At 51.0% G+C, this 27,585-nt stretch overlaps 2 protein-coding genes across 4 annotated transcripts in view; one reads left to right on the forward strand and one right to left on the reverse strand.

Moving 5' to 3' along the window:
- Positions 1-27,585, reverse strand: part of LOC131662934 (sodium-dependent transporter bedraggled-like) — a 74,931-nt gene that overhangs the window by 18,657 nt on the left and 28,689 nt on the right. The window lies entirely within an intron of this gene.
- LOC131662935 (enoyl-CoA delta isomerase 1, mitochondrial-like) lies at positions 3,203-6,528 on the forward strand. The gene is made up of 5 exons (XM_058932945.1): positions 3,203-5,358; positions 5,424-5,695; positions 5,766-5,944; positions 6,032-6,153; positions 6,231-6,528. The coding sequence occupies exons 1-5, from the start codon at positions 5,289-5,291 to the stop codon at positions 6,395-6,397; spliced, it is 810 nt and encodes a 269-aa protein (XP_058788928.1). The 5' UTR covers positions 3,203-5,288; the 3' UTR covers positions 6,398-6,528.

Raw genomic sequence — 27,585 nt, forward strand, 5'->3', positions numbered from 1 at the left:
TTCCGTGGAGTCGCGCGCTCGTTGGCACCTCGGTTTCGCGACCACGCGAGGCATATTATCCGCCGGCGATGGCGCGCGCCTCTTGGCAAAGCCAACATTTTGCCGCCAACGACGTCCGAGCATCGATCTCCGCAGCCGCGGAATCGTCGCTTACGTCGCCACGCGAAAATCCCCGGCGGACAGCAATTAAATCTCAATTGCAGCGAGCTGGAGATAATTAAGACGCCCGCATTGCCGCCGGACGAGCGCGCGCCTGCACGCGAGCTTCTTTTCCATGGGACTCTTCATTTTTTTTAATTCACCGCGCAACTTGGCGGAAGCTTGCTCTTTTACCTCCGCAATGGAGAGGAAGTATCGAGTGTTTGGACGAGCAAGTGCGGTTTTTAGACCGGAAATATTCGATGAAGCGTGCTCGAATAGAATAGCGTTAGCGAAGAAAAAAGTAGGGGGGGGGGGGGGGGTAGATAAGAGAACAAGTTGCGTAGTGAAAAATTAGCTCGTGTGAAGCTATAATTTGCCAACAGTTCCCGACGGTATGACTAGGCGATCGAAAAGAAAAAAACTCGGTCGTACGTTTCGCTCATCGAAAATTCCGGACGTCAAACTTGAACCACTCCAGGGTCAGAGTATAGCCGCGGAGCAAAATATTGATATAGAAGAAGCGCTAAGGTGAAATTTAACGGTATATAACTCTGTTGCGGTCGCGCGCAATTTACGGTCGCGTACGCACGGGAGTCCGAAGCGAGTGGCGTATCGACGCTGGCCGGACGCGCACGCGCTTGCGCGTCGATCCAAGCTCCAAAATTTCGTCGCACGGGAAGGAGAGAGAGAGCCTAGGCGACTTGATTTTCGCGGGTTACGGGTAAGAAAAAAGTTGCGCTTGCCGTGGCAATGATTCGCCGGGGAGAGCTCGGAATAGAAGAGAAGTCGTCGCACCGCCGAGGGAAGGCGCGCGAGTTGTCCCGCGAGACGGGGACGACACGCGCGCACGCGCGCACCACAAGCGATCACAATCGGAACGTCCTGGTCGGCGAAGCTCGCAGCGCGACGGGGCGAGCGAGAAGGGAGTGTAGGCGCGCGCGCGCGCGCGCTCGACGCAGTTGACGGTAGGGCCGGCGCGCGACTGGCGCTTGGGCGAGAAGTCAAGCGCGCACGCGACTCGCCGCACGCGCGCTAGGAGGTATAGGAGGATCGCCCGCGGCGCTGTCGCCCGAGTCACGTGAGACCCCTTTTGCGTCGCGCGCGCGTGCTCGCCGAGAGACGATCGTCGCCGTGCGGGGGCCTCTCTGTCGCCGCAGTGGTCGCGCACCTGCGGCCGATCTTTCGCGATCGACAACGCCACGGACGCGGAGCCTGTTCCTCGCCTTTTCTCGCTGTCGCTGCGGCAGTCGCGTTCGCGCGCCTCGCTTTCTGAAATCGGCGCTGCGAAGTGCACGCCTTCGCATCCTCGAGGACGTTCCGTGGGTGGCGCCGCTTCGAAACGCACGCACGCTCGTTCGGCAAGCGAGGCGCGTCGTCCGCGGCGGTTAAACGCGAGGTGTCGCTGCGCGACTTATCAACGAGAGCCACGCCAAATAATGGCTCAGCCGAGGCACAGGCCGGAGCAAGCCAAGCCATCGGGAATCCTCGAGCGCGTCCGCGATAACGAGACGAAAGAGCGAACATACGGCGCCGATAATGCTGCAACGACCAACGGGGACAATCTTCCTGACTGTCGCGTCCGATTCGGGAGCTGTTTTCGGCTCGACTGCCGTTTCGCGATGTTTCCGAGCCGCGATCGATAAATCGCACGATCGTTTCTACGAAAGATACAAATGACCCGAGCAACAAAAGCAAGCGAAAATCTGTTGTCGCGCCACGGGGAACTGAAATCGAAACGGGCCACCCTCCCGCGCGAGCTGTTGCAGCGACGCGGTGTCAATGTTTGCCCGAGGTAAATTTATACGAGCACGCAGAGGAGTGAACTCGTTTGACGATCAGCCCGCTGAGGTTTGTTTTCGCTGCCGCCAAGTGCAGGCGAAATTTCGGACTTCGATCGGCTGGCTCGACGCCGCCGCCGCTGCCGGATCGACGTAAGCTCGCCCGTCCGGCGTAATAGCGGCGCGCGCACGCGCGCGTGCGCCGAACGGCCGCGCGCCAGCGCGGAGGCAAGTTGTGGAGCGCGGTGTGCGCCTCGCCCCCGTATCAACGATAAGCCGTCGAAGCGACGCCGCGGCGGAGCATCGCGAGATTCCGCGAGGAGCGCACGGCCGTGCGGCTGATCGCAGCGACGGGCGCTATCGCGATGGCCTTCCGTGGCGCGCGGGGCGGAGGGGACGATCGCGGCCGAGACGGACGATCGCGTGCGCGCGCGCCGATGCAACTCCGGCGCATCGCGGGTATCAGGAGTGCACGCGCCGAGGAGCGAGCGCGTGCACGGAGCGCAGTGGCTCGAGTGCGGCCGATGCACGTAGAGCGGTGCGCGCGGCGCCGCCCCCTCTCCGAGCGCGGCTTTTCGTCGCCTTCGCCGGGATGACGTTCGAATTCGGCGAACTCGTGGCGCGACAGCTGGTTAGTGGCGGATAGCGGCCGCGCGCGGTCGCGATCGTACGACTCGAGACGCGTCGGCGAAACCGACTTGCAAATGTACACGCGTCTCGTGCCATCTCTCGGTCTCTGGCGACAGTTCTCGGCAGTCCTCTTGGAACGCCTCTCCAAGATCAGCAGTGAGAGAAGATAAGGAAGGAAAAGAAAAGAGAAACAAAGAATTCAGTGCTTGCACGGGTCGCGTTGGCAGTGGAGCGCGAGGCCTCGATGCGCGCGGACGCACGGTTCTTAGCCGCGAGCTTTCGAGTCTCGCGCACAACGTCGAGGAAGGTGCAGGCTTTCTCACGCTTTCGATAAATCTAGCCGAACAACGAAAGACCGATTTGTGCGCGCTGGAGAACAACGAGTTAGGTAGTAATGCGTGCGTGGCAGTTCGACAGCGCAGGTGCCAATCTATAATCAGCTCGCCGAATAATTCGAGACTCATTTCTTGCAGTTGCGTAGATTAAGCACGTGAAAAATTATTGTAGGCGTTTGAATATCGTGAATCGGTGGGGATAGATTTTATGGACGGAAAAGCGGTATGCCTGTTGCATCGCTGCCAAAGTCAATTCAACCGCAATTAAAGAAACGTCCGGGGTGGGGGGGGGGGGGGGGGAGTAAAAAATGGATAGGCAGAATCTCGCCTGCGGAACTCGGGGCTCGTTAGCTCCGAGGAACGCGTTCCCGGCGGACGAGCGTGCGAGAGTGCGAGCGAGAGGCGATGCAAGCGCGTTTCCAGCATTTTCAGGCGCAAGGGGGCACTCCCTTCTCCTCCGATACTGTGCGGTCATTGTTACGATAGCGAAATCGACGCCCTCTTTCTCGTGCCAAGCGAGCGCCTACTCTGTACGTTCTTCTTCGTCAAAGCGTAACATTTTGTCTTCTGCGAAAACAAACGGTCGTCCGAATAAGCTAAACAATGAATAAACTGTGCCAACTTTTTACGCTCATCCTCACCCTTTACACGTCGACGCGTCACGTCGACGCGTCGGATACTCTTGCTGCAACGAGCGCAAGTACCGCCACGCTGTGGGTGTCGCTGTCGCAAGCGTCCGGTGAGCAGTCTGGAGTTTCTGGCCGAAATACGCGAGAGTGCGCGAAGAACAAAAGCAGAGAGGTCGTTCTGACGTTGTCGCTGCCGAGGATTTTCGCAGCCGGCCTGGGCGTCAAAGAAATGGCGAGCCCACGTGTCGATCGCTTCGACGAGTTTCAAGACCCGTCGCTGACGCTCCACGCACTGGAAATAACAACGGCACTTCGTTGGTTTCGCACTCTCGTCAAATATGGGTCGATCGCACGTGTTTGCGTTGGGGCTCCAGTCCGGCAGGTGGTTGCTCGATGACCATGTCGGTGCGAATACAGAGCGACGATCGTCGGCGACCACGCCATCGTTGGGTACCCCGGTGCCGAAATTCATAAAAGACACGATGGTCGCGAGCGTCGGTCGTATCATTGTACGTACGTCGACCTCGTCGCAGGTGGACGTCGATACGCCGTTTTCACGCGCGGCGATCCCCTCGGAACGTCTTTCTTCGAGGCCGTCGGAGCTTTGAGTGTCGAATGGAATGGACGAGTTGACGCTGCGACCGAACGCAAGAAGTACTCGCTGCAGTGGCGCACGAAATTTCATGGCGAATTTAATTTGCTGCTCCTGCAGGCGAAGCCAGAGCAATGGCGAAATTGAGCTTGCGGGGTGATGCTCTCAAGTGCCCACGGAAGAATCGCGAACTCGATGGAAAAACTTTCTTGGACCTTTCGCTGTTGCCGAGAGTTCGGGCGGGTCTGCGCGGAATTGCGCGCGGTCCGTGAAACTGAAGGCAAATACTTGAGAGTTGATTGAGACGAGCAGCGTCCGCGCTGTCCAGGAGGCTCGTCGACCGCCGCAATGTGCGAAATACCTATCTTCGAACGCGCAAATGTTGTATTGGTTCGTCGCTTCCGATAAATTACGTTGGCTTTGCGTCGCTCCCGCGTTGTACGTTCCAATAGACCCAACGGAAAATTCGAAAACACTCGGATCGTCGTCGTCGAGGAGAGAGCGACGAAGTGAATTCGATTATAAAAACTTTCGTTGATTCCCGTTGGAGGAGCCCAACCCGCGCGTCCCTCTCTCAATCAAATCCCAAAAACTTATCCGAACTCATTGCTCGCGCGACGCCGTCGGGCTGGCTAGTCGAATTCGTTCCGGAGGAAGGCCAGCAAGGCCTGATTTTTCCCGCGGCGCTCGCAATGTCAGATGCGCGATCGCGAGAACAACGATTCCGCTTTGCCTGACTGCTGATGTGTCTGCGCGTTTTTTTCGCTTTCTTTTTGCTCCAAGTAAACATTTAATACGCTACAATGAGTTTGTAACTATGACCCATCGATTCCAGCGCGAGGCAACGTTCGATCGTGCGCGCACTCTCATATATGTACGTGTCCCCACTGCGGCTATCGCGTACGATGATCGCGAGCAGCCTGTGCCATCTCTCGGTGGGTCTTGGCGTCCTCGCGGCGAGCAGACAAAACGCAGCGTCATTGTAGCGTTCGGCTCGGCCGACGATTCGCCGTGTGCAATCGGTCGCTCGAGTCAAACCGACGCAACAAGTCAGTCCTGAGCGCGCGATCGTCGAGCCATCACGGACGCGGTTCCTCGCGAATCTCGCGTCGCAAGTGGCCGAGAGAACCTCGACGGATATAGCGAAGACTCCCGCTCGTCGACGCTTCGCGCGAAAAGAAAAATGTCACGCGTATCGGCAGCGAGGCGCGCTCCTTCGAAGCTCGTCGAGGTCTGGCGCAACGAAGCGAACGGTAGGTCAAGCGAATCGCAAACGAGCCGCCCGCTCGCCCCGTCAAAGCCTCATTGCAAACCGCAGGAATCACGACTCTATCTCTGGCGCGAGCGCCGGTGAACGGCTTGAACCTAGAGCTGGCGCTGGAGGTGCGCGCGGCGCTCGAGAGCGCGGTGGCCGCCGACAGCAGGGGCATCGTTCTCACGTCCTCGCTGCCGACCGTCTTCTCGGCCGGCGTCGACATTCGCGAAATGCATCGACCGGTCGTCCAGCGATGCTATGAATTTTGGAGCTCTCTGCAGGACTTGTGGTTGACTCTCTACGGTTTGCCAATTCCAACTGCGGCTGCCATTAACGTAACTACTCTTTTTCCTTTTTTCCTTTTTTTTTCTTTTTCTTTTTGGTCGCGAAAATGTACGTTTTCAGGGATCTAGTCCAGGCGCGGGCTGCTTGCTGGCCTTGTCATGCGAGTACAGAGTGATGGTAGAGAGCGAGCACACTATAGGCTTCAACGGGCCAATGCTCGGGGTTGTTATTCCGAAATGGATTCAGGACACGTTGATTAGAACTGTTGGTTATCGTCAAGCGGAACTCGCCTTGCTCAGGTCGTATTATCGACTTTTACGTATTCCCGATGTTTCGCCTAGGCCGACGTGTGTGATTTCTGTTTTTTCCCCCTTCTCGCGCTTCAGAGGAAAACTTTTCCAACCGAGGGAAGCCTTAAATATCGGGCTGGTCGACGAACTAGCTGTAGACAAAAATCAAGCTGTGGCGAAATGCGAAGCTTACTTGGCTGACTTTGCGAATGTCCCGGGTGAGTTTTCGAGTGCAAAAAGAAAAGATGCCAGTCACCGAAGCGCGAAATGTTGATCTCCCCTTCCTCTTTCGTAGGGGCGGCTAGAGCTGCGACTAAAACGAGTTTGAGGCAAGAGGCGATGGATTGGCTAAGGAAATATCGCGAGCAAGACACGAGGACGTTCGTCGATGCGTTGATGCTGCCGAAAGTTCAAGAAGATCTGGATAATTATATTCAGTCGCTCAAGAATAGATCAAAATGACGAGTTGGAGCTTAATCTTCGAACGCATGCGAGGCAATAAAAATCGAAAGCAGTTTACGTCGCAAACTGAACGTAATAATTTGTGCCATTATGTCATCTAGAGAGAATGTCAAATAAATTAACGCTCATAGTTAGAATCTCAAATAATTTTTATCGGGGAAAAATTGAAGTAACTTTCACTTTTAGCGTGTAAAAGGAAAAACCCTCTCGCCCCGAGCGTTACGTAACCTCATTGACTCGCATCGAGGGATTAATTGCGGCATCGATCGCGCAATCGTTCTCGAAGGTGAGGCTTTATATCATCTCGAACGCGAATTTTCGATCTCTTGCATTACCGTGTCATTTGCGCGGATATTGCCGAAAGGAATTGCACAGTTGCGAAGTATAGATCGCTTTTTTCTTTTTTCGACGGGGGACGGGGGAGGGGGCGGGTCTGATGAAAAGATCGGCACCGCGTCGGATCGATCGATCGGCAGCGCACGCGAATTGCGAGGCGGGATGCCAACGCGACGATACGCACGAGAGAGAGAAAAAAAAAAACGCTCGCTCCGCTTCTTTTCTTATTCCGGGGAAAAGGGAGGAAGTGCACGCCGGCCCCGTCCTGCCGTACAACCTGTCGTCAGTTCCGTTGCTCCTTTCCTTCCTTTCTCCGTGCTGCATCTCACTGTCCTTTGCGTGCTCCGACGATGCACGAGAACAAGAAATACCTGATATTTTCCTCTCTGTCTTTTCGCGCCGGACGTGAAATATCGCCAAACTACGGATGTTGTCGTTGTGAAAATATATGAATTCAATAAATCTGCCGACGATCAAGAAGCGGGAATAGGGGATCGATTGAGGCGCGCAACGAATGTGGCCACGACGGAGAAGTTAAGAGTGCTCTCCTTTCGAAGCATCCGGAACAACTGGGGACTCATCCTTGAACTACGTGACGTGAATCCACATGACGAGCGTTCTGTTCTTCTTTTCTTTTCTTTACTCGAGTGACTTCTTGGAACGGACTACGAGTGCGAGAGAACGTACCCCTCAACCGCCCACCCAATTTCACGTACGAGAGCGCGACGACCTCTTCTACCGCGATTCCGGTTCTCTTTCCGAGGACTTGTTGCGTGCATACGAGCGTGGAGGGCGCAAGGAGATTGGACGCCGAGGGATACGGGATTTAACGTTACTTACGAATAGCTGGCTGCGCGAACGCAGACCGCGCGAGTGTGAAAGAAAAGAAAACAAGGAAAAGATTTATTTGCAAATCAATGAGAAGGAGCGCGATAAAGACAATGATTTCCCGCAATATTTCACAAAGTACGCCGTATAATAGTCGACATTCGCCTGGGAAACAACTTTCGATTTCAGTTGAGCGAACAATTTCATAACTATTTCATATCGCGCGAAAAAAAAGAGCCCCTTCTTACGGGTGCGTGCGAGACAAAAGCTGCGAGAAAGTAAGAGTTACATCTGCGCGCGCGACAGTCGACGGAGTCGTCCAGGCTGCGTCGCCGATGCCGCACGCACGGTGCGTCGACGGAAAAGTTGAAAACTTTCAACGCCAGCTTCGCCGATGTTTTCCTCCCTTTCGCGAATCGCAGGCGATTTTCCGGTTATGTCGAGCGACTGTCACGACGAATTAGAATCGTTGACGTCCTGTTAACGACGGTCGCGGTTAACGAATGTCGGTCGTACTGTTACGACGATAATTCAATAATTCCGTGGAACGTGCTCGTCTTCGCGCCGCAAGTGCAGAAGACGGAGAAACCTTTCGGGCGACTAATTAAATAACGAATGTTTCAACAGTGCGAGGAAACTGCAAGCCGGCATGCGAATCGGGGACGGCGGCGGAGATAATCTCTCACGGCTGAATGGCGCAATTGCCCCTTTACCCTGCGCGCCCTTTATTTAATCAAGCTCGGAGGAAATTGAAATACCGTATGAAGCGTTCGAGTGAAAATTCTAGCGTTTTGCCAGCCGAGGGGGCATTTTTTGATCGACCCGCAAATTCGACGCCGCGAAGCGATAGTAAACGACGTCGGACGCGAGCATCGAGTAAATCAAATTGAAAATGAGCGCGAAGTCGCGCGCGGAAATCGGATCACGGTTTCCTTTGTGTTCCTTCTCGCCTCGGCTCGTTACTTTGCTTATCGCGCGAATTTGCATGTCTTGCGACTGAAACCGCGCTTTGGGGGAAAATACTTTCGAATCGAAGGCTGAGACTAACTCGCCAGCTACGCCGGTCATTAGCAGACGGGCAAGCGCGAAATTCCTTCCCGATCGATTCGCGAATGGCTGTTCCAATCGAGATTGCACGACGTCGATCTGTCGGTAAACGACGCGCCATTGAGTTTCGACGACGGCACAAGTCGAAGTGACATTACGATACGTTCTGAAAATAAATGGCGGCGTCGCCGCGAAAACCGCAGACATCTTGGTGTGTCTATCCGCTCGTTTCGTTATTATTAGACAAGCAGTCCTTGGGAAAGTGCATTGTCGCTGCAGCACGTGGCGGCTATTATTTTCGCCGTCGTAGAATTAATGTTTGGCTGTTTAGCACAGCGGGGGAATGCCGCGTGGCGTGAGAAATCGCCAGTGCGGTATTGTTACTGCAGGTGGCTGTACTTGTGCAGCTATATATATTCCATCGGATCGACGTGTGCGGGATTATTATGCGCGGTGAATTTTATTTTTCATCCGAAATTACTTTGCGTCGGCGAATTGAATATCGTCGTTACGGTTGCGGATGATTCCACCAGTACAGTGTAATTGGTTTGGCGGTTGCGCGCCCGCGTATCCAAGGAGATACTTACCGACGAATCCATATATAATTCGAGTTCAAAAAACATTTCAACGCGATTCTTCTCCGTCAGCGCCGCAACGAGAAATCATATCTCATTGCGATCGGAAGATATAAAAAGATGGGGAACAGGAATCGGCATTCACCGCGAACATCGAATTTTGCACGAGACCTCTTGACAGTCGACCGATGCGAGCTTCCGACGAGGACAGACAAAAAAAAAATAGACAAAAACGCCGTGGGAGCCAGTTAATTGGTCGTCGCGACTGTACATCGCGTGAAAAACGACTGTGTCCGGGAATATATACAGCGACACTGCAGCAAACATAATGGGAACTCGCTGCGTGGCTTGCATTTTTTTTTTCTTCTTTTAACGAAATCGAAATTGCAACGCTCGCTAACAGATCTGCGCGCGCGATGAAGTTCTCGCTCGTGTCGCATTATGCATTCAGCAGGATGCTCCGGGAGTGACGCGCTGCAGCAGGTCTATAAGACGAGAAGAGATAGTTCTCAATCGGATAGACTTCCCCTCTCGTCGTGCCTCTTATCCGCATGAATTTTTCATCCCGTCGCGGAGGAGATGCGGTCGGCCGAGATTGAATTCATCGCAAGCGTCGCCCCTGTTTTCCGCAACGCACGCGCGCGCCGGTATAAAGAACGCGCGGCGCGAGGTCCGTCGACGACGGATAAAAATATCTATTTTCATTTCTTTTCGCGGCCGTCGCTTGTGTCCACGTACGCATCGGCGATTGTCCTGCCCTTATCCGTGCGATAGCATGCGCTTCGGCACATTTAGTGCGCACGAGAAACTTGTCGCGGACGATAGATCTGTGTATCATTGTCTTTCTTTTTAAAGCCCGCGATGTTTGAATTTTATTCGCGAAGAATAAATGACTGTTCGGTCGTTTTCACAGGGTACCGAAAGCTCCGAAAAAGCCTTTGACTTTTTTGAAGAGAAAAACTCTTTTCCGAGGCATTTGGAAAAAATCGATCTCCATAAACAGTGAATCCGCACGAATCGCGAGGACTCGTTATTTTTTGCACAAAACGAGCGTCGAATAATTTTCATTCGGAGAATCCTAAGACAACAAAAAATCTTCCTCAACCCTCGGCCAAAGTTTCGCGGATGACATCATCGATCCCCTGCAGACAGCTTTCCCTTCCGAACTCCGAGCGAAACTTCATCGAAAGAATCAATCAGCCCGGCAACGATGAAAAAGCGCGCGACCATTGCATCGCCATTAAGGGATATCCTCATCGGCGCCTCATAATCCTTCCTCGTCCGACGAAATCCATCAAACTCTCTTATTCCAGGGAGCGGCTAATCAAGCCGAAGCACGAGAAAAACGCTCTCGCTCGCCGGATGCCATTCTCGCTGGCAGCAGCGCCGTAGCGAAGATAAATGCGCGGCGGGCGCACATCCTCCGCGGCTCGCAACGAAAGCGCGATTCGAGCAGCGGCGCGAGCTCTCGCGGATATCGCAAATGCTCGCCGCGGGCTGTCGTTGCCCGCTGGTGTCAGCGACGACGCGTCCCCTCGTTCTCGAGCTTCGCCGGCGGCTTCGAGCGCGCGCCGGTAGGATAATGCCCGGGCATTATTCAAATCGAGAGCGCCGCGCGCTCCTAATTCGCGTCGGTAGGCCCAGCGCACCGCCGAACGCGCGCGCGGCCAATTTGCAAGGGAATCCTCCGCGCGGCACACGCGAGGTATGCCGAAAAACGGCGGGGGGGGGGTGCGCGTTGTTTAAAGATTCCCACGCCGATGAAGCTCTGCATTGTTCGCTTTGCCAGAGACGTGCGTAGTGTATGTACGCGATGCCCCGCCGGCAATTATCTCTTTAGCACTTGCTGATCGATTCAACGATGCTTTCGACGACAAGTCGGAATAATTGCAATTAAACGTGGCGAAATAAAACAAAGCGGCAAGTTAACGCCCGAGAGAGAGAGATGGAGAGAGATAGAAAGGCACGTTCGAACGCAGTAATTTACCATTCGCTCCTCGCTGTCGCCTTCTCTCTCTTTCTGACAATTGAATTAAACCGGCGACGCAAGCGCAAAGTGGGATGCTCTCTCGAGGGTGTGGTTTGGTTAATTGCGAAGGAGAGAGAAAAAGGGGCGAAGCCACGATCGGAACCTTTTTCTTTTCTCCTCGGCAGAGCGACGGCGAGCAAAACAATCGAGGCGCGAAAGAGGACTTTGATGAATTTCAAAGTTTCGATTTTCGGTCGAGCCGGGTCGAGGCGGGCTTTGGAGCGCACGACGCCGAGAAAATATGTCGATATGTCGCGCGCAAGGTGTACGAATGCAATGCCGCCTGCCGAGCGCGCCACAGCCGAGTAGCAGCTGGAGAGTAACAAAAGGACACTGCTCTGGCCGTCATATAACCATAACCAGCTCAGCCGGTTCTTATAAAATAGCGGTGTAATCCTTCTTCTTACCCGGCGCCGCGACGCCGCTGCTTTCCCGTGGCCATGTGAACTCGCTCGATTGCTGCGCGCGCCTGCTGCACTGATAAAGCGTTTTAATAATCACCTCAGCCAATTAAGCGAATTCTTTCTGCTAACTGTTGCATTATGCTTAGAGCATTTTCGAAATCGCGCGTGGCTAACTCTTCTTCTTATTTTCACGAGGGGTGTAACGCGTAAGAAAGGGCTGTAATAACCCCAATAAAGTTAAAAATATATTGAGCCGTTGACGTAACGAAGATGCAGATATTACGTCATGATTATGTTACAAGGTACAGGACGATCGCGTTGGTCAAAGAATTTTCATTCGCAGTTAAAGCCAATAGCGTAAAATCAATACAGGGGCGCGAACTTTACTGGGTGAAAGTGTGGCGTCACGTCATCAGCCATTGACATTTAAATGACGCGGCGACGTCGAAGCACATACACCACATGAAACCGCCAGGCAACGACAACCAATAAATTCCAAGTCGGTCATTTTTCTGCTTTACGTCCGCAGGACAATAGGGAACAACTTATCCCCGCTGAGCCTGCAGCATTCAACGCTCCCGGAAAAGCAAGCACTAGAAGGAAATTCCAAGACAAAGAGCTATACATATTCCCGCCCGTATATATTTCAACGCGCGACCCATGATAATTTACAGCAGAGCGCGCATTCTGAAGACACCGCGCTTAACGCGCTGACGAAGGGACTCTCGCGCGTATCGCAAAGCGCGCGAGAGCTGGATTTTTTTTTCTTGTTTTCGGTCGCCGGGGAAGGAAAAACGTAAATCAGTGTTTTGACGTCGAGTCGAGCGAAGCGCGCGCGCCCCGCCGATGTCTCCCGCGCGCGCTCGCGAGGGAAAAGGAAGAGAGCGAGCCTTCGCTTTTCCGCGAGAAAAAGACGCGACGCGGGCAGTCGCGCGACCGGCAGTATATTTAACGAGCCGGCTCGGCTCGGCCGCGTTTATCTTCGCGAGGAGGAGCCGCGGATTTCCTCTCCTTTCTGCGCCGGTGAAAGCGCCGCCGTGCGAGCTACCGAGCTTTCCTCCTCTCTCTCTCTCTCTCTCTCTCTCTACCCGGCCTCGCCGAGAAACGAGCGCGCACGAGCGAGCTCGCTTCCTCGTTGGCCCTCCTGTCGTCCGCGACGGAGATGTCGATTTGCAATAGGGACGCCGACTCGGAAGAACACCGCGCGAGATGGATCGTCCGCGGGCGGACACGGCTGGAACGGGGCCGAGCGCGTCGTCCGAGCGAGATTCGCTTAAAACGCACGTCGCCGCTAGGCTTTTCACTTTCTATCGCTTAGGCAATCTCTCTCTCTCTCTCTCTCTCTCTCTTTGGCGTTGGGATTTCGGGCCGCGATTGTCGGCCGGCGCTTTCGCGGGTTATGAGTTCGCGGGAGGGATTTACTGCTACGTGACCGAGGATTGCCGGCGAGCAAGTTGCGGGAGCGAGATTAGATTGTCAGAGTGTGCTCGCCCTCGGCGAGAGCGGCGGCGGCGGCGGCAGTTTGCCGGCGAATTTATGCGGATTCTAATTTTGGAAAATTTAGCTTCGCGTCGCGCTGTCGAGATGGTTAATTCCGACGGCGCGTTCGCCAACGAGGCTCCGCGCCGTTTCGCCTTGCGACGGTACTTCTCGGGTGTCGCCGTTCTATCGGCGTCCCGTTCCGTCCCGCGAATGTTTCACCGAACTCCCGCGGACAACCCGTCGGATGCGAGCGCCGCGCGAAAGGCGCCGGAATAGCTCAGCCCTCTAGCCTCGCGCGCCCAGCGGGACGCCGGATTTTGACCGCGTAACCCGAATGTCGCGCGATTCTTCCGCGCAACACGCGCAGCTCTCCGACGTAAATTGGATGCGGCGCACGGGCGTCAAAGATAAATCCCTCGTGCCGTGGGCGCGCGGCGCATAATTTCACGCTAAATCACCGGTTTCCGCGCGCGCCTCGCTCGTGGTGCCGTTGCCCGCCGCAACTGGGTCAAGATCTTGCCCGGCAATATTGCCTGTCCTGTGCACGAGAATACACTTGGAAGGCGAATCGCGAAAAGCAGTTTTTTCTTTTTTCAATCAAAGCGCGGCCTTGAGATCGAGTGCTCTTCTCGTACCTAGCGCCAAGCTGACTTCTTGCCGGACTGTGCCGAGCGTTCCACGTACGCAAAACGCGCGATTAACGGCGCACGCGTCCCTTCGTCGACGAAGCTTTCGCGCTCGCGAGGTCCCGCCGGCACGAGCTTTACCGCGCGCTTTTGCTCACAGAACGCGGTGCGATCGCTCGCGGACAGCCAACTTCCACGCGATCAGCGCGAGACTTTCGTCATTCGAGGGCGTTGTAACGTCGCGCTCGGCTGTTCAGATCGATCGACGCGCGCTCGCGAGCCGTATTCCATCGTCTCGATCGGCTAATGCAGCTGGCGGCGTTTCGACGCTTATCTCTCTTTCGTTATCCGTGGGCGTCCCGCCCTATATTGTCCAAACGTTCGTTACGCGCGCGCTCGCGGCGCTGTTCGTTCGCTCGTTTCGAAAAGCCTCGTCGGTCTCTCCCGTCGATCGAAGACCCGCTCGACTTTGTATTCCCGAACGAACGACTCGCCGGTCGCTGAAGAATAGTACAAATAATTGTGGTGATCACGGAGAGCGGCACCTGCGGGAAATGCGCGCAGGCCGCCTGGCGCGGCCCTCTAATCACCGTCGTCAATTCGCGGAACAGCGGTGCGACACTGGGGAATATCTATATGTGCGTGCATGTGTTTCGCTGCCGGGCGCAGTGCCGAGACTCGTTTTTTGTTCCCGCGAACGACGGGCTAGAGCGTATCGCTCCCTCCTCGACTCCGAAATTTTTCAGCCGATAAGAATTTTCGCGCTGCATTCGTTGGCACCGAGTGCCCGTAGCGAGCCTGTTTCTTTCGTTGTGCCAGTTGATAAAATGACAATTCGTTTCCATAGGAACCGATCAAGAACGCACTTTGGCATAATTTAAAATCTAAAAAAAAAAATTACACCGTCGTTGTACGCTCAACCCGTGAACCCGAAGAATCCATATGGATCGCGCGCCGTTGAGAGAAAGAAACTGTCGCATCGCGTGTTTCATTAGGATTAATTGAACGCCTGCCGACATTGAGGCATACTCTCAATCGACTACTTTTCTCCCACAATAAATCCGCGCGCTATGCTCTTTGTTTCCATTCGGAAGCTCCAGGTGTACGCGCACCGAACCCTTTCTCTCTCGCGCGTTAGACGGATTTAACGGTTATGACGCGCGCGCGGACATCGCACCGTGGACTGAAACTAGAGAAAGAAAGAAACGCGGAAAGGCAGAATCGCCGATTTTTCTTTTCGACGCGATCAAATTGGATTTATAGATCGCAATAACGTTTCGGCGAGAAACGTAATCCGCGGCGGGACTCGATTACGACGAACGAGGTTACCTCGTTTTAGAAAAGAAAGCCGGCGATTATAGCGTCGGCGCGATAAACGACTGTCGAACGAGTTTTCAGTCGCAACCCCGGCCGCGCGCGCGTCGACGTCGCGCCGATATGACGCGCGATTGTTAGCGCGGCGTCAATCAGCGCGAAATTCTCGATTAATCGAGCTTGCACATCGCGTCGGGGAGCGAACCGCGAACTAATTACGCTACGCGCCAACGGGACACTCGCCCGCGGTTGAAAAGCCAAGCGTAACCCTTTGGATGACCGAGCAATGACGCGCGCGCGCGCACCTTTCACCTCCGCGGCGGCTGAATCATCGAAATCCGTAATGTCGGACGACGGGACCAGCTCACTCGTGAGGCACTTTCCTTTGTCGGTCGCGCGACTGAATCACGCGCGCGCGGCTCGAGCTTTCCTCGCTTATTCCACGGGAAACAGCAGAGGTCGCGCGGTACACAAAGGAATCGCATATTTGTAGAAAATCGACTGATGAGGCTCGAGGCCTTTTGGGATAGCACATATAGTGAAGGTATCGGTGTATTTTGTAATGTTGAGTAGATAATGGTTTCTCGAAGAAGGCGTGACGCATACGTTTTTGGTAATATAATGATAATTCCCCATCCCGCCTCGAATAGCCGAATGATTTATCGATTGTCGTGCTTAGCGAGTGCAATTTCATCTTTATGGATCGCTTCGGCAAAATCCTTTGGAGTATACATTGCGACAGATTTGTGTTGTCGCTGGGACAATTAAAGTAACGCAAAGCTTGACGAACGATCAATTCTTTGAGAATAGCAGGTTTGACAAACAAAGATATCACGAAAGGATCAATTTAGAGAAACAGAAACGTCGAAGCTGCAAATTGGCTCTTGATCATTCGGGCGAACGAGCTATTCGCAACATTGTAGCTCGATGACTTTAATCGATGGAACAGAGTTGATTTCTGTCAATTCATGTATATTATATGTGCGCAAGATACAAAGCGCCAAAGGGTAAAGCCAAAGAGAAAAGCGCGTACGTATGCACAGGCAACTGGTTTCGATAAAAAAGAACAAAAAAGAGAAAAAAATGGCGTTTGGGTCGTTTGGTGAGCCACGCGAAACTCCACGACGTAGACGGAAAGAGAGTAGGCAAGCCGGCCGCAAATTCATACGCGAAGCTCTTTGGCAAGTCGCGCGCTTCGGCGACGAGGTTGTTCAACGAGCGCTAATGTCGATTAACGAGGCCCACACGCCAGTCGCGAATCCTTTGTTGCGCGCAACACCTTTCGCCCCCTTTTACTTTTCCTAAGCGACGGTAAATTAAAACCGGCTGCATAACTACGTCGGTCGACTCTCCCCGATTAACGGTTATCTTGCGTGCGCGCGCGATCTGCCCATTAAAGGATCTCTCGCCGAGGCAATTCGTGCGTGATGCTTATATGTATAGCGGGGCTTTCCATTGTTAGGTAGAAGGCTAAGCTCAGCGCGGCGGTCGTTTTTTTTCGACTTTGCGCGCAGCTTTTCGATAGCAAGGCGTACTATCAGCTTTTCACTTTTATCACCGAAGACTTTTTCTCCCACCGTCGATGTTCTCGTGGCTGCGGGATATCGATTCTGCAAATTTACGGGTTTCAAATGCCGCGCTACTCTTGTTTCTTAAATGAGGCAACGAAAAACAAAACAGTGCATTCGGTGAACGTTGAATGATTTTTTTTCCACAGCCGTGTCGGCGCGGGTAAAGAGGTACGCCGATCTCAATAACAAAAGCGACCACTCCTCCCGACCGCAAACGAGAAATTCTGCGCAACGTCATCTCTCGCAAATCGCGCGCAGCGGAAAAACAAGACAGCGCCAGGCAATTAGCAGCCAATAAAGAAAGAGTCCCCGTCTGTGCGTCTCCCGCCCCCCCCCCTCTCGCTCTCTGTAGCGCAAAGCAAAAAGCAAGACAGACGTACGCTTCCTCGCTGCGAAAGCTCTCTGCGCAGTTACGACGCGTGGCTCCCTTCTGCGCGCGGCTTAACGGCCTCCCGGCAGCAGCAGTTTTTGATATCACGCGCGCGATCACTGCCGCATTATACTCGCTTGACGCGCTCCCGCGGCGATTTCGGTGGCCGTAGCAAGCCCCGCGCAGGACGTGGCGCGCGCGATGCGCCGAGTTTTCCTTTTTTCCTCTGCACCGTCGCGACCACGGTGTCGCGCTCTTTTTTACGTGCGATAGCGATCACCTTTGCGGAGAGGTTAAGGAGAGAGCTCGCGTCGCTGACAAATAGACCCACGCGTTTTTTTTACTTTTCGCGCATAAATTACGTTGATCGTTGCGTAACGTGCGAATATGAGTGAAGTTGCGCAGCCTTCGAAGCGAACCTTCAAGACGGTAAAACGCGCGTTAATCGCGAAGAGTGAGAGAGAGAAGGCTGGGGGGGGGAGGACAGGTGTTAATTAGGAATAAAAATAAAGCTGTTGTCTTAGAAATTCCGAAAATCAACGCAAAGGCGCGTTGGCGCTTAGTAAAGTTGGCCTGTGCACGATGTGCACAGCACCTGGCGGGGGTCAACGATCTGCTGCTACTATATAGGCGTGTCTGCGTGGTTGCATCCTCGCTCACGAGGCGAGAAGCTTTTCGTGATTAGCAGCGTATATACACGTATACGCGGGCCACCCGTTTAGGAAAGTCTTTCGTAGGTTGCTGCATCCGGTATTGATATTCGATTTTCTAGGGCTTCGTGTACTGGAATGATCACTGAAATTTCGACTTTTTTTTGTTTGTTTTACTCGTCGAGGCTCTGATTGCATTATAATTGTACCATCATCGCTGTACGTAGAAAAGAAGTTTCATCAAGGTTTAATAGCGCGAACCTCTCGAGGGAACGGTTCGACGTTGCGAGCTACTGAAGCGATTATAGAAGCACGGGCTCGCTGACGTCGCGACAAATTAGCGCTCGTCTAGCACTCCAAATTGCCAATTGGTCAATTGCGCACGAAGAACACAGATCGACCGAATAGATGATTCAGGCGCGACGATTGCGTAATAAAACGCTGTAACTGTAAAACAACCGCAAGTGCATATTAACGGTCGTGCGCGTAACTTGCTTTTTCTTCTTAATGAAGTGATTGAAAAAAAAGGAATAGTCAGTATGGCTTACCGATCACGCTTCACGAGTGTAACGTACCTGCAACAGAAGAAAGGAAAGAGATGCAATTAGATATCGATATCTTTGCTCAAGAAATCGTAGGACTGGTTGAATTGCAGCCGGAACTCAAAACTGAGATCGCCACGGTAAAAGCAGCAAAGCTACTTTGGACGGTAACTGAATCGGGCTCTATCTCCCGCCAACGTATTTTCACGCGAAATTACACATTTGCGCCGAGAAATCGCCGAGGTGAAATTAAATTGGTCCCTTTTCTTTTGCGCAATTAGCGCTGTAGTTTTGTTTGCGAAAAGCTACTTTTCAGACTCGAAAGACTACGTCTTCGCGCTGGAATCGATTTAGCGCAGTGGCATTAACATAAAATATAGGTAAGCTGCTATCGATCGCCTCTACGGCACTCGGGGCAGCGGATTTTCATCGATAGGCAATAAAAGAAAGAAAGAAAGAAAAATAATATACCCGTAGCCTCGGCGTTCTCTCATCGTTACCCTGTCGAGCCACTTTCATACGAACACCACGCGGAACATGTGGCGCGTACGAGAAAAAGCAGCCGAGACACGCACTCGTCACCTGCCGTTCACTTGCCGTCGCTCCAAGGGAATGCCTTCGGCGAAAAGATTGACCCTTGCGGCTGGCACAGGTGTACAGCAGCAGCAGACGTCCCTCCTCGCGTATTTCCTCTCGCGCAAAATAAAGCGACGAGAGTCGCGCGACTGACCTTGCGAGGCGCAATTTGTATATCGAGCGGTCAGTATAGTTGTAACGGTGCAATTTCCAATGCCAATTAGCGCGGGCACGCTGTTATTTTTGCGGTAAAGCGGTGGTAATTGCTCGACGAAGCGGCGATGGAAATTACAATTCTCGCGAGCGCGAGGCACGTCGAAAATTCCGATGTGCGCGAGCGACAACGTTCGGAATTCCCGAGCGAAAGGACGGACCCTCCTCCCCGCGGCGACAGGTCGAATTAAATTACGGCCGCTGGGAACAAAAAGAAGGAACGGAAGAGCGTGTACACCCGCGCAAAGCTGTGTGTCCTGCGCGAGCCCTCCCTCCCTTGCACCTGCGGTAAAGCAATCGATAAAGAACAAACGCTCTCCGGCCGCGACGGTGGCGGGCGGCGCACCGCGACTCGCGCCCCCACTGTCCGCGGCCGTCGCGCCGTTTTTTCCTCCCAAGGCTTTTCCCCTTGCTCTTGCCATGCGAACGAGACACACCACGGTGAGATCGAGAGAAACGAAAGTTATCGTTTTGGCGCACGCCAAGTTTCACGCGCCAGCGCGGCTGATTAGATGCAGATTAGAACGCGGCCGGCTGGAATGGGCTCAAGGATTCGGAACGGTCAATATACCAAGGCCTCTCGCGGAAGCCGGAAAAGCCGAAGATTCTTTCCCGCCGCCGTCGGCCGCGAAACTCGCCGCGAGCGGCGCACAGCTCGTTACAGTCCCTGCGAGTCCGCGAGCGCGGTTGACAGTGCCAATTTCCATAATTTCCATCAGAAGCGCCAGCCTGCAGTTAGAAAACGGCCGGTGGAGCGTGTGGGCGGCCGATAATTACATTATTGTTTCGTAATAGCGCGCCCGAGCACTCTGCTCCGCCGGAAACGCGCCGCGGCAGTTTCGCGCGCTCGATGGGAAAGTTTAGCCCCGCGCCGGCTGCCTCGGTGCGCTGCAGTTTGCGTGCCATGCGGAGCGATTATGGAATTTCCGATCCAGCTGCGCAGCGCAAGCTCCTGCGGGATATCGCTCGTAGGCTCGATATCGAGCGATCGCATTTCGAGCGAGCGTCCTCTGCTGCGCGGGATTTCGTTTCGTCGCGCGAGCAATTCACGCTGCTCTCTTCGGCCGATTCGAATCCCGACACGCGTCGAGCTATCTCGGATCCTCGTGAGCAATCCACAACTTCGACAACAGAATTCATTATTATTGGCAATTATCAACCTGTAACGATTGACAGCCTGGTCGGTGGCCGTGTCACAACTCGATCGAGCACGAGTGCCCCTACACTCTTCGACCGGGTCAGTGGCTCGTGAGCTCTGCTACAGTGACGATCAAACTGAAAAAGCTCCACCGGGGCCTCCTCCTTCGGCAATCTTCTCATTGCAATAGCCACTTCCAACCTATTCGATTTCGACTTTAACGATTCCTACCTGGCGAATTACCCCGTATCATTTTCAGCTATTCGAACTCTGAATCCCTCGTGAATACTTCTCTCATTTACCACAGATCGATGTCAATTTGTCAACTAATTTCACTCCTGCTTTCCATTGCGAAATCCAAATACAACACTAAATTAGACAAGTATGTCTCTAGTTTCATTTCATTTATCAATGGAATTTTTTTAATTTTCGTTTGAAAACTCTAAAATTGGTCATTTCCTTCATTTATGGGGCCGATTCTTCTATGGATACAATCATCCGCTAGTCATTCAAGCATTTTATTCGAATCATATTTTTCCTTCGCGTTTAAGCTTTAAAGACTGTTTTAATATTAATTCACGAGTTTCTTTTAATTTTTTCATTCCCTATTTTTGAATGGTACGAATAAATAAACGGTCGAATAAATAAGTGTAATAATAATATAAATAATAAAATGAAATTATAAATTGACAACTAATCTATAATTTCGAAGCTACAAATGCGATGTTTATGTGGAAAACCATCGCTCTACTTTATCCTAATTTTCGGGTTGTTCTGGAGTATGTGCAAGTTGTATTACTCAGCGAGCCTCGTTGAAGGGAATCTCGACGTTTTAAAAACCCGAAAAAAAAGAAAATGAATAACAGACGGTCGCTCGTTACGCGTGGCTCGCAGTCAGTCGGGTAGATACCGTTCGGAGCGGCCGACTTCAAAATAAAAGCGTCGCGCTTCTCGACCAGCGCACAGCTCATCTTTCGCGCGTAGAAAAGTCTCACGCCCGTTAGACGCGCCGCGTTCGAGACACACGCGGCCGCGTCGCTACGTATACGTGCGATTTTCGATCGATACTCGCGCGCCCGCGACGACGCTTCCCCGTGGCACTTCGCGCTTTGCGCCTGCGTTCGAAATTGAATTCGCGGTAAGCAGTGCATGAAATCGCTCTTTCTAGTCCTTCTCGGCAAACAATAGCTCGCCGCGCACTTTTGTTATTATTCATTTTTCAACGTGCTTTTTCTCTCTCGCTCTCTCTCTTTTTTCTTTTGTTACTGTTACAGAGCTTATCCGTCGATCTGCCAATTAGCGGTTTTTTTTGGAAACAATCGCGAAACGGTATTCACGCGTCGGCGCTACTCATAATCCATGAGCGTCAGCTGCTGTATAATTGGGCGAAAAATGGCGCGATGCACTTTGCGGCTCCTCCTTATCGCTCTCGCCGACACGTCAATGGCGCTCCGCGCGGACGATACGAAGGCGTGCGTGCAGTAAAGGGCGATGAAAAATGTGCGCGGAGGGCTTCTTTTACGAGATCCCTCGAGTGCAGTGCATACAGTCGCGCGAGTGGGGTTTTGCCGTTCTTTTATCGTGCGTTACGAATGTTTTTTCTCGTGAACGATACTCCGCTCAAGTACTAATTTGATAATGTAGTCTGGATTTTTTCATTTGCGCCGAAGAATTCATTCGACTTATTGCGTTCCATTGCGAAATAGCTTTTCATTCATTCATGGAATAAATTCAGTTTATATGACCGAAGATACGCTGCGCCACAGACTTGACAGCTGGTTAGTACGTTTGATGATACAAATGATGATCGTTCGATTACGACTGTCACTCGTAAGTCAGACATTAATCGTTCGGTTTAGCCCAATCTGTGGGTCAGCTTTGCAGCGATTTTTATTCTACTTGAGTGGCAAAATGCCATGTCTGAAGTTCCAACCTCCAATATATAAAAAAAAGACTTTAATTGATAAAACTTCAGACCTCAGCTGTCTCCTACGACTCCCGAAACGAAGAAAAAAGAGGTCCTTTCTTTTCGCCTCGAGCTCAAACGATTCCTCGAGCTAAAAGTATTTTTCTTCGACGAATTTACCAGTTCATCCGACGCTCTTTTTATACATTTTTTTTCTCCTTCCTCCGCGTACCTGTGCGCTCGAGTGGAAATCAAGAAACTCGATGATCCTCGCCACGATGATTCGGCAATAAAACGAGAGCGTTGGAAAGAGACGCGGGAAAAAAAGACACTGAAGCACCGAGCGCCTCTTTCCCAAGCTCATCACGTCGCTAAGTGAACTGACCGAGAGAGAGAGGGGGGGGGGGAGAAAAGGAGAGTCCTTGGCGAAGGGACAGCGGGGATAGTGGTTGAAAGATATGACGGAGAAGATAGGGTTTTAAACGAATCGCCGCTGAAACTAAATTCGAAATCGGAGTTCGCGTGCAATCGAGTTTTAATCATTCTTCGATTGCGAATCTCCAGCGGAGAAAATCATGGCCACCGTAAGTGCTTCGCCCTCGTCGCAAAAGAAAAGGCGTCATCGGACGCAAATGGCACGTAATAAGTAATTGCGCGAAGGTCAGTCATCCTTTCCTCTCTCGGTTGCGCTTGAACTTCAAACAGGCAGGTAACGACGACAAAAAATAAGAGAGCTACGATCCGAGTTTCCGGCTCTAGCTTCTTACGATTACTTTCTTGGAGATACACAATTAAAACGCTTGACTTGTTGCGAAAAAACCTTTTCGGACGATTTATCGCCGCAAGAAATTGGGCCAGAGAGAAAGAACAGAGAGAGAGAGAAAGAGAGAGACAAAAGTGGCGGATTTTCAATCGTAAATTATTTCGCTGGCAAGTTGTTATTCGAAAAGTTGTTTGATATAATTTTTCGCTTGGAGAAGGATTCTACTGCTAGCGGCACTTTTTTTCCTTTAAAAAACGATTATGAATTTTTTCTTTTCTAACTGAAATATTGAATGGGCTTGCGCACGCTTTCTTCTGCTTCCACTATATTGCGAATGCACCTCACGACAAATGTTTCTTTTGCTCCAAGTATATTCGTAAATGTGATATTCAACAAATTTACGTAAGAATAACATCGATCAGCATATTAAGATAATCGAAACACCTTTTTTTTATTTGCTATCTTATCTCAAATATAAATATAAAATTCATCAGTGCAATATTTTTACCTTGAACGGAAGGAGAGAAGAAAAAGCAGACAAAGCACTTACGAAAAGTCGCGCTAATAGCGAGGTGCGCTCGTATAAAAGCGCAGCAAGGCCAACTTTATATCTCGGCGCGGCGAAAATCCGCGAAGCTAACGACTTTCCTCGGCAGCGCGCGCGCGCGCGCAATTAAATTTCCCGCGTCGGGTAGTTTAGCGACGCCGGCTCTCTGACTTTTCCTCCGACTTTATGTAGCGGAAAAAAGGGAACGTCTTTCTACGCTACAAAGTTTTGTTTTGCTTTGTTTTTTTTTTTTTTTTCAAGTTGAGACCATTATGTATGTGAGAAGAGTGCAGTTTTATGGAGAGAAAGAAAGGAAAAGAGAGTGGCAATAAAAATGTGAAGCAGAAGTGTATGAGAAATAGTTTTTAAGGAAAGTCGAGAGTTGGAATTACGTGATGATTTATGCGATCAATTCGCAATTATGCATGGCTACAACCGCTTTTTCGACACACTGCGATCCTAAATAGATCGGGCACGAGCCAATAACAACAGGAGTCAATCAAGAGGCTGTGTATTAACGAAAAAAAAATGAACATTCTGACAAGTGATTGTTTAAATACCGCAAATTGGCTACGGCTAACGTAAAAGCGCATTTTAAAAACCTCTTGCGAGAACAATTAGATAAGGAAAAAAAGCGAAGAGCTGGCACAAAAAAACGAAACTTCGATGGACTTCGCTCAGCGGAGTAACACAATTTCCTGGGCGCGCGCGCGTGAAATTTACATATTTTTAATGCTTGCTGCCGCCAAGGGTATTTACCGCGATGCTAATTAAGGATTTTCACAATATCCCGTGATGAATAATACAACAAAACGCTTACAGTCACGGAATTGCTCATTATAAAAAAGGACTATTGCTTCTCCTCTCGATTTATCGCTGGAAAAGACGTTGACACTCGCGGTACAATCTCCATGTGATTTTGTACTTCCGCGGTCACAAGTAGACAACTATAACTTTTTTGCTATCCATCGCAATCTTTATTCCGATTACGTCAAATCGTGGTTTTTATACTATCGACTCGGGTATGAGTTCTGGTTACATTTCAACATCGAAATACGCGCTTTAATTGGAACGCGGTGTTACGGCGTTAAAAAATAACCAGAAAACCATCCAATTACGTACGAACAACGACTATTATTGATGTACTATATAAAATAGATAGGTTCCTCGTTACGACGATTGCTGCAGTAAGATCTTGGCGGAAACTTTCACGGCGATAGATGAATTGAATTAAATTGCGCCGTCCGAACTTAATTTTCAGAGATCTTGATGGTTGACATTTAAAAGATATATGACAATAGACTTGCAGTGGCACCGTTTTCAATTTTTTTTATCTTTTCAAGCCGAAAAACGCTGAAGGCTACGAGAAGAAAACCTTGCCAGAACGGAAACGATAAAAAAAAGAGGAAGTTTACGAAATCGGAGAGAATTGCTCTTCGCCAGGGTGGGACTAATTCTTCGGCCGTCTATTCGTGAAAATGCTCGCGCAAAGAAAGGCCGAGCGCAGCTCCTCTCTCGTGCCACATTCGCGGTGTATATATATATAGCGGAGGCGGCAGTGAATGCGCGCGCGGCATCGGCGAATAAAGGACGAGCGCGAAGGTGGAAGGCCTGTACCGTTAAACGCCGCGGCTTTATTCTCGAAAATACGTATCCTCCTTCGCACGCGCTCGCGACGTTATACGTACAACACTTGCAAGAGTCAGAGGTCAGCGGGGAGAGGAGAGAAAGTAAAAACACGAGCGTAGTATAGACTTCGTTTGGACTTTCTCCGCGCGCTTTAGATTTCGCAGATCCGTAGCGTCGTGACGCCGAGATCGTCGACCTTGCGCTTCGTGCTATTGCGCCAATGAACACTCAATTAGTAATAATTTGGTTGAAGATGTGAGTTTCGCGAGGTCGCGCGGCGACGAACGTATTGCAATGGAAAAATGCGGCAACGTGGTCGAAACGACGAATGAATCAAGTGACAGGCGGGATTTGCCGGGATCGACGTCGACCAATGTTTCGTTCATCGTTGACGATCTTCGTTCAATACTTGGCGTAAATAAGCCGTCTCGCACGCGCAGGAGTGAGGATGTGGGGATGCGGTGCGCGGTCAGTGGGTCACTGGTTGAGGCCCTTGACAGTGTGTTCCTGCTAGAAGATTTTATGATTTTCGGGCGAGCTAAATTGGTTATTAAAGCGTCAGAAATGTCCCATCTAATTACGCAATCGAGTACTTCGCAAAGAATGCATTTGCGTGAAAGAAAATGCAAAGCAAGTGCGATTAATAAGTCGTTCTTATATTTCAACATGCAAACATGTTTCCACTTTGACATTTGGAAACTATTGCGACAATGAACCGAAACTAATAAAATTTGCAATTAGTAGACAGTTAGCACATCGTTCTTTCGGTATGATCTAACGTGAATAAGAATTTTTTCAAAATATACGTCGAATCATGATGTTGTCACTTTTCGGAAATTTGATCGGTAAAAATCATACAAATACAATAAAAAATCGAATTATTAACGATACAACGATCACCGCTCAGTTTTTAGATTTCAATTTTACATGTGATATAGAAATTTATCACGCAGCGGATCTTCAAAACTGACTTGCAATTAATCGAGAAAATAATGCAACGATGCGATCTCATTTGTTTGCAATACAGTAGTTGATATATTTGTTAAAGATACCAAAAGGTGCTTTCCGTAAAAAATTCGGGTCAGATGCGTCGAATCGCAAAAAATATACACGAGCAGAATTCTAAGAAACTAATGCTAAACTGTTAAAAAGCAAACTTACGGAATGCCAAGCTTTTCCAAAGCGCGATGGTAAACGTATAGCAGACAGATAAAAAAAAGGACTAACAATTGTCTCAATAAACGGTGTAACGGGTAAACGCAACATTTGGTCAATTTCATTCTTCCTGAAACTTTCTAGCTAACCGTTGCACGTGCGTATAACGCGGACGGTTCATTGACAGTGAACTCGTTTTTCCTTGTCTACGCGTGTATGCAGAGCCAGATTATCGACAGCGCGGTTAACGCGCGTGCGCGAGTTTTACACGCGGAAGTTTCGATCAGTTTTTCTTTTTTTTTCTTCTCCCTCGTTTACAATCACGCAGAGCAAATATTGGTTCCGCAAAAATTGTCTTCTCCTCGCTCGCTCGCGTTGCTTGTCCGCACGTACTTAAGTCGCACGCGTGCTCTCCGAAAGCGCCGACTCGCGTTCGTTGCGCGTGCACTGTGGTTGAAACGTTCGGATAAAGAAAAGAAAACGCGATCGAACGAGGGGCATTGAACGAAAATGTACTTGAATCAATGATTTAGAGATTTACAAGGCTCGCTCGCGATAAAAACCGCCTGCGTGTATCTTCTATCGTGTAGTGATCACTAGGCTATTAATTGCAATTAGCTAGGCGCGAACAATAGTTTTGCATTATGCAACATTGTTGCGCGTGCGCATGCATGCGAACAAAACAATGTGACAGCGTATCGCAGGTGACTTTCGAGTTGAGTTTAGCGATCGTTGCAACATCTAGAGAAACTATGCCTTAATTAATTATTTAATATCAGCGCCCGCGCTATACTCTTACCGGCTGTCGGTACTAGCTGAATAACAATCGTTGGATACTGGTGACAAATTGTTGCATTTGATTCGCTTCATGAATAATTATTATGGTCGATGATTGCAACGGACATTCAAACGATGACGCGCCGACTTTTTTAACTGTTTGTAATGGCTCGATAAAGAAAGTCATAAAACCGCACGGGCGAGTCGTCAGAGTGAGTCAAGACGCCCTAAAAAATTTAGCAGAGCAGTGGCATCGTGACATTCGAAGAGTTAATTCCTCGAGATCAACGCACTTCAGGGAGAAATGTCTCACTGTTAATGCGCCTCAGGCTATTGAAGTTCCCAGACTTGAAGCGTCGTCGTCACGGGACACGAGTTCTTTAAAGGAAACTTTAAGTTGTTGCTTTTTTGCAAACATTATTACACGCGTTAACAGTTGAAGACGCAAAAAATGAGGCAAGTTTACAGGGATTTTTCGGTTAATGGCATGGGAAAATTGCACGATAAAAACGAAAATGCTCGACCTCTTGATGAGTGGAAAAAGCGGGTACAGTTGGATTTGTCGTTTTGGCGCGTTTCAAACGATTCTGAAGTCAGTGCTTGGCAATAAACGCGCGTTACCGATGAGAGGAGCGGCTTGAGAACGCGTTGCGTATCAGTCGGAGAGGCTACTTTTGACAGCACCTGCAAGAAATCATCCTCATCGAGAT

This window comes from Phymastichus coffea, unplaced genomic scaffold (assembly GCF_024137745.1).
Source record: "Phymastichus coffea isolate CEN01 unplaced genomic scaffold, Cenicafe_Pcof_1.1 PCOF00028, whole genome shotgun sequence".
Taxonomy (NCBI): domain Eukaryota; kingdom Metazoa; phylum Arthropoda; class Insecta; order Hymenoptera; family Eulophidae; genus Phymastichus; species Phymastichus coffea.

What these genes read in the sequence shown, in the direction of transcription:
- LOC131662935 (XM_058932945.1), top strand. Translation starts at nt 5,289, where the DNA reads ATGTCACGCGTATCGGCAGCGAGGCGCGCTCCTTCGAAGCTCGTCGAG. An exon ending in CTGGCGCAACGAAGCGAACG is followed by an intron (nt 5,359 to 5,423) that starts GTAGGTCAAGCG and finishes TGCAAACCGCAG; the next exon opens with GAATCACGACTCTATCTCTG. An exon ending in GCGGAACTCGCCTTGCTCAG is followed by an intron (nt 5,945 to 6,031) that starts GTCGTATTATCG and finishes CTCGCGCTTCAG; the next exon opens with AGGAAAACTTTTCCAACCGA.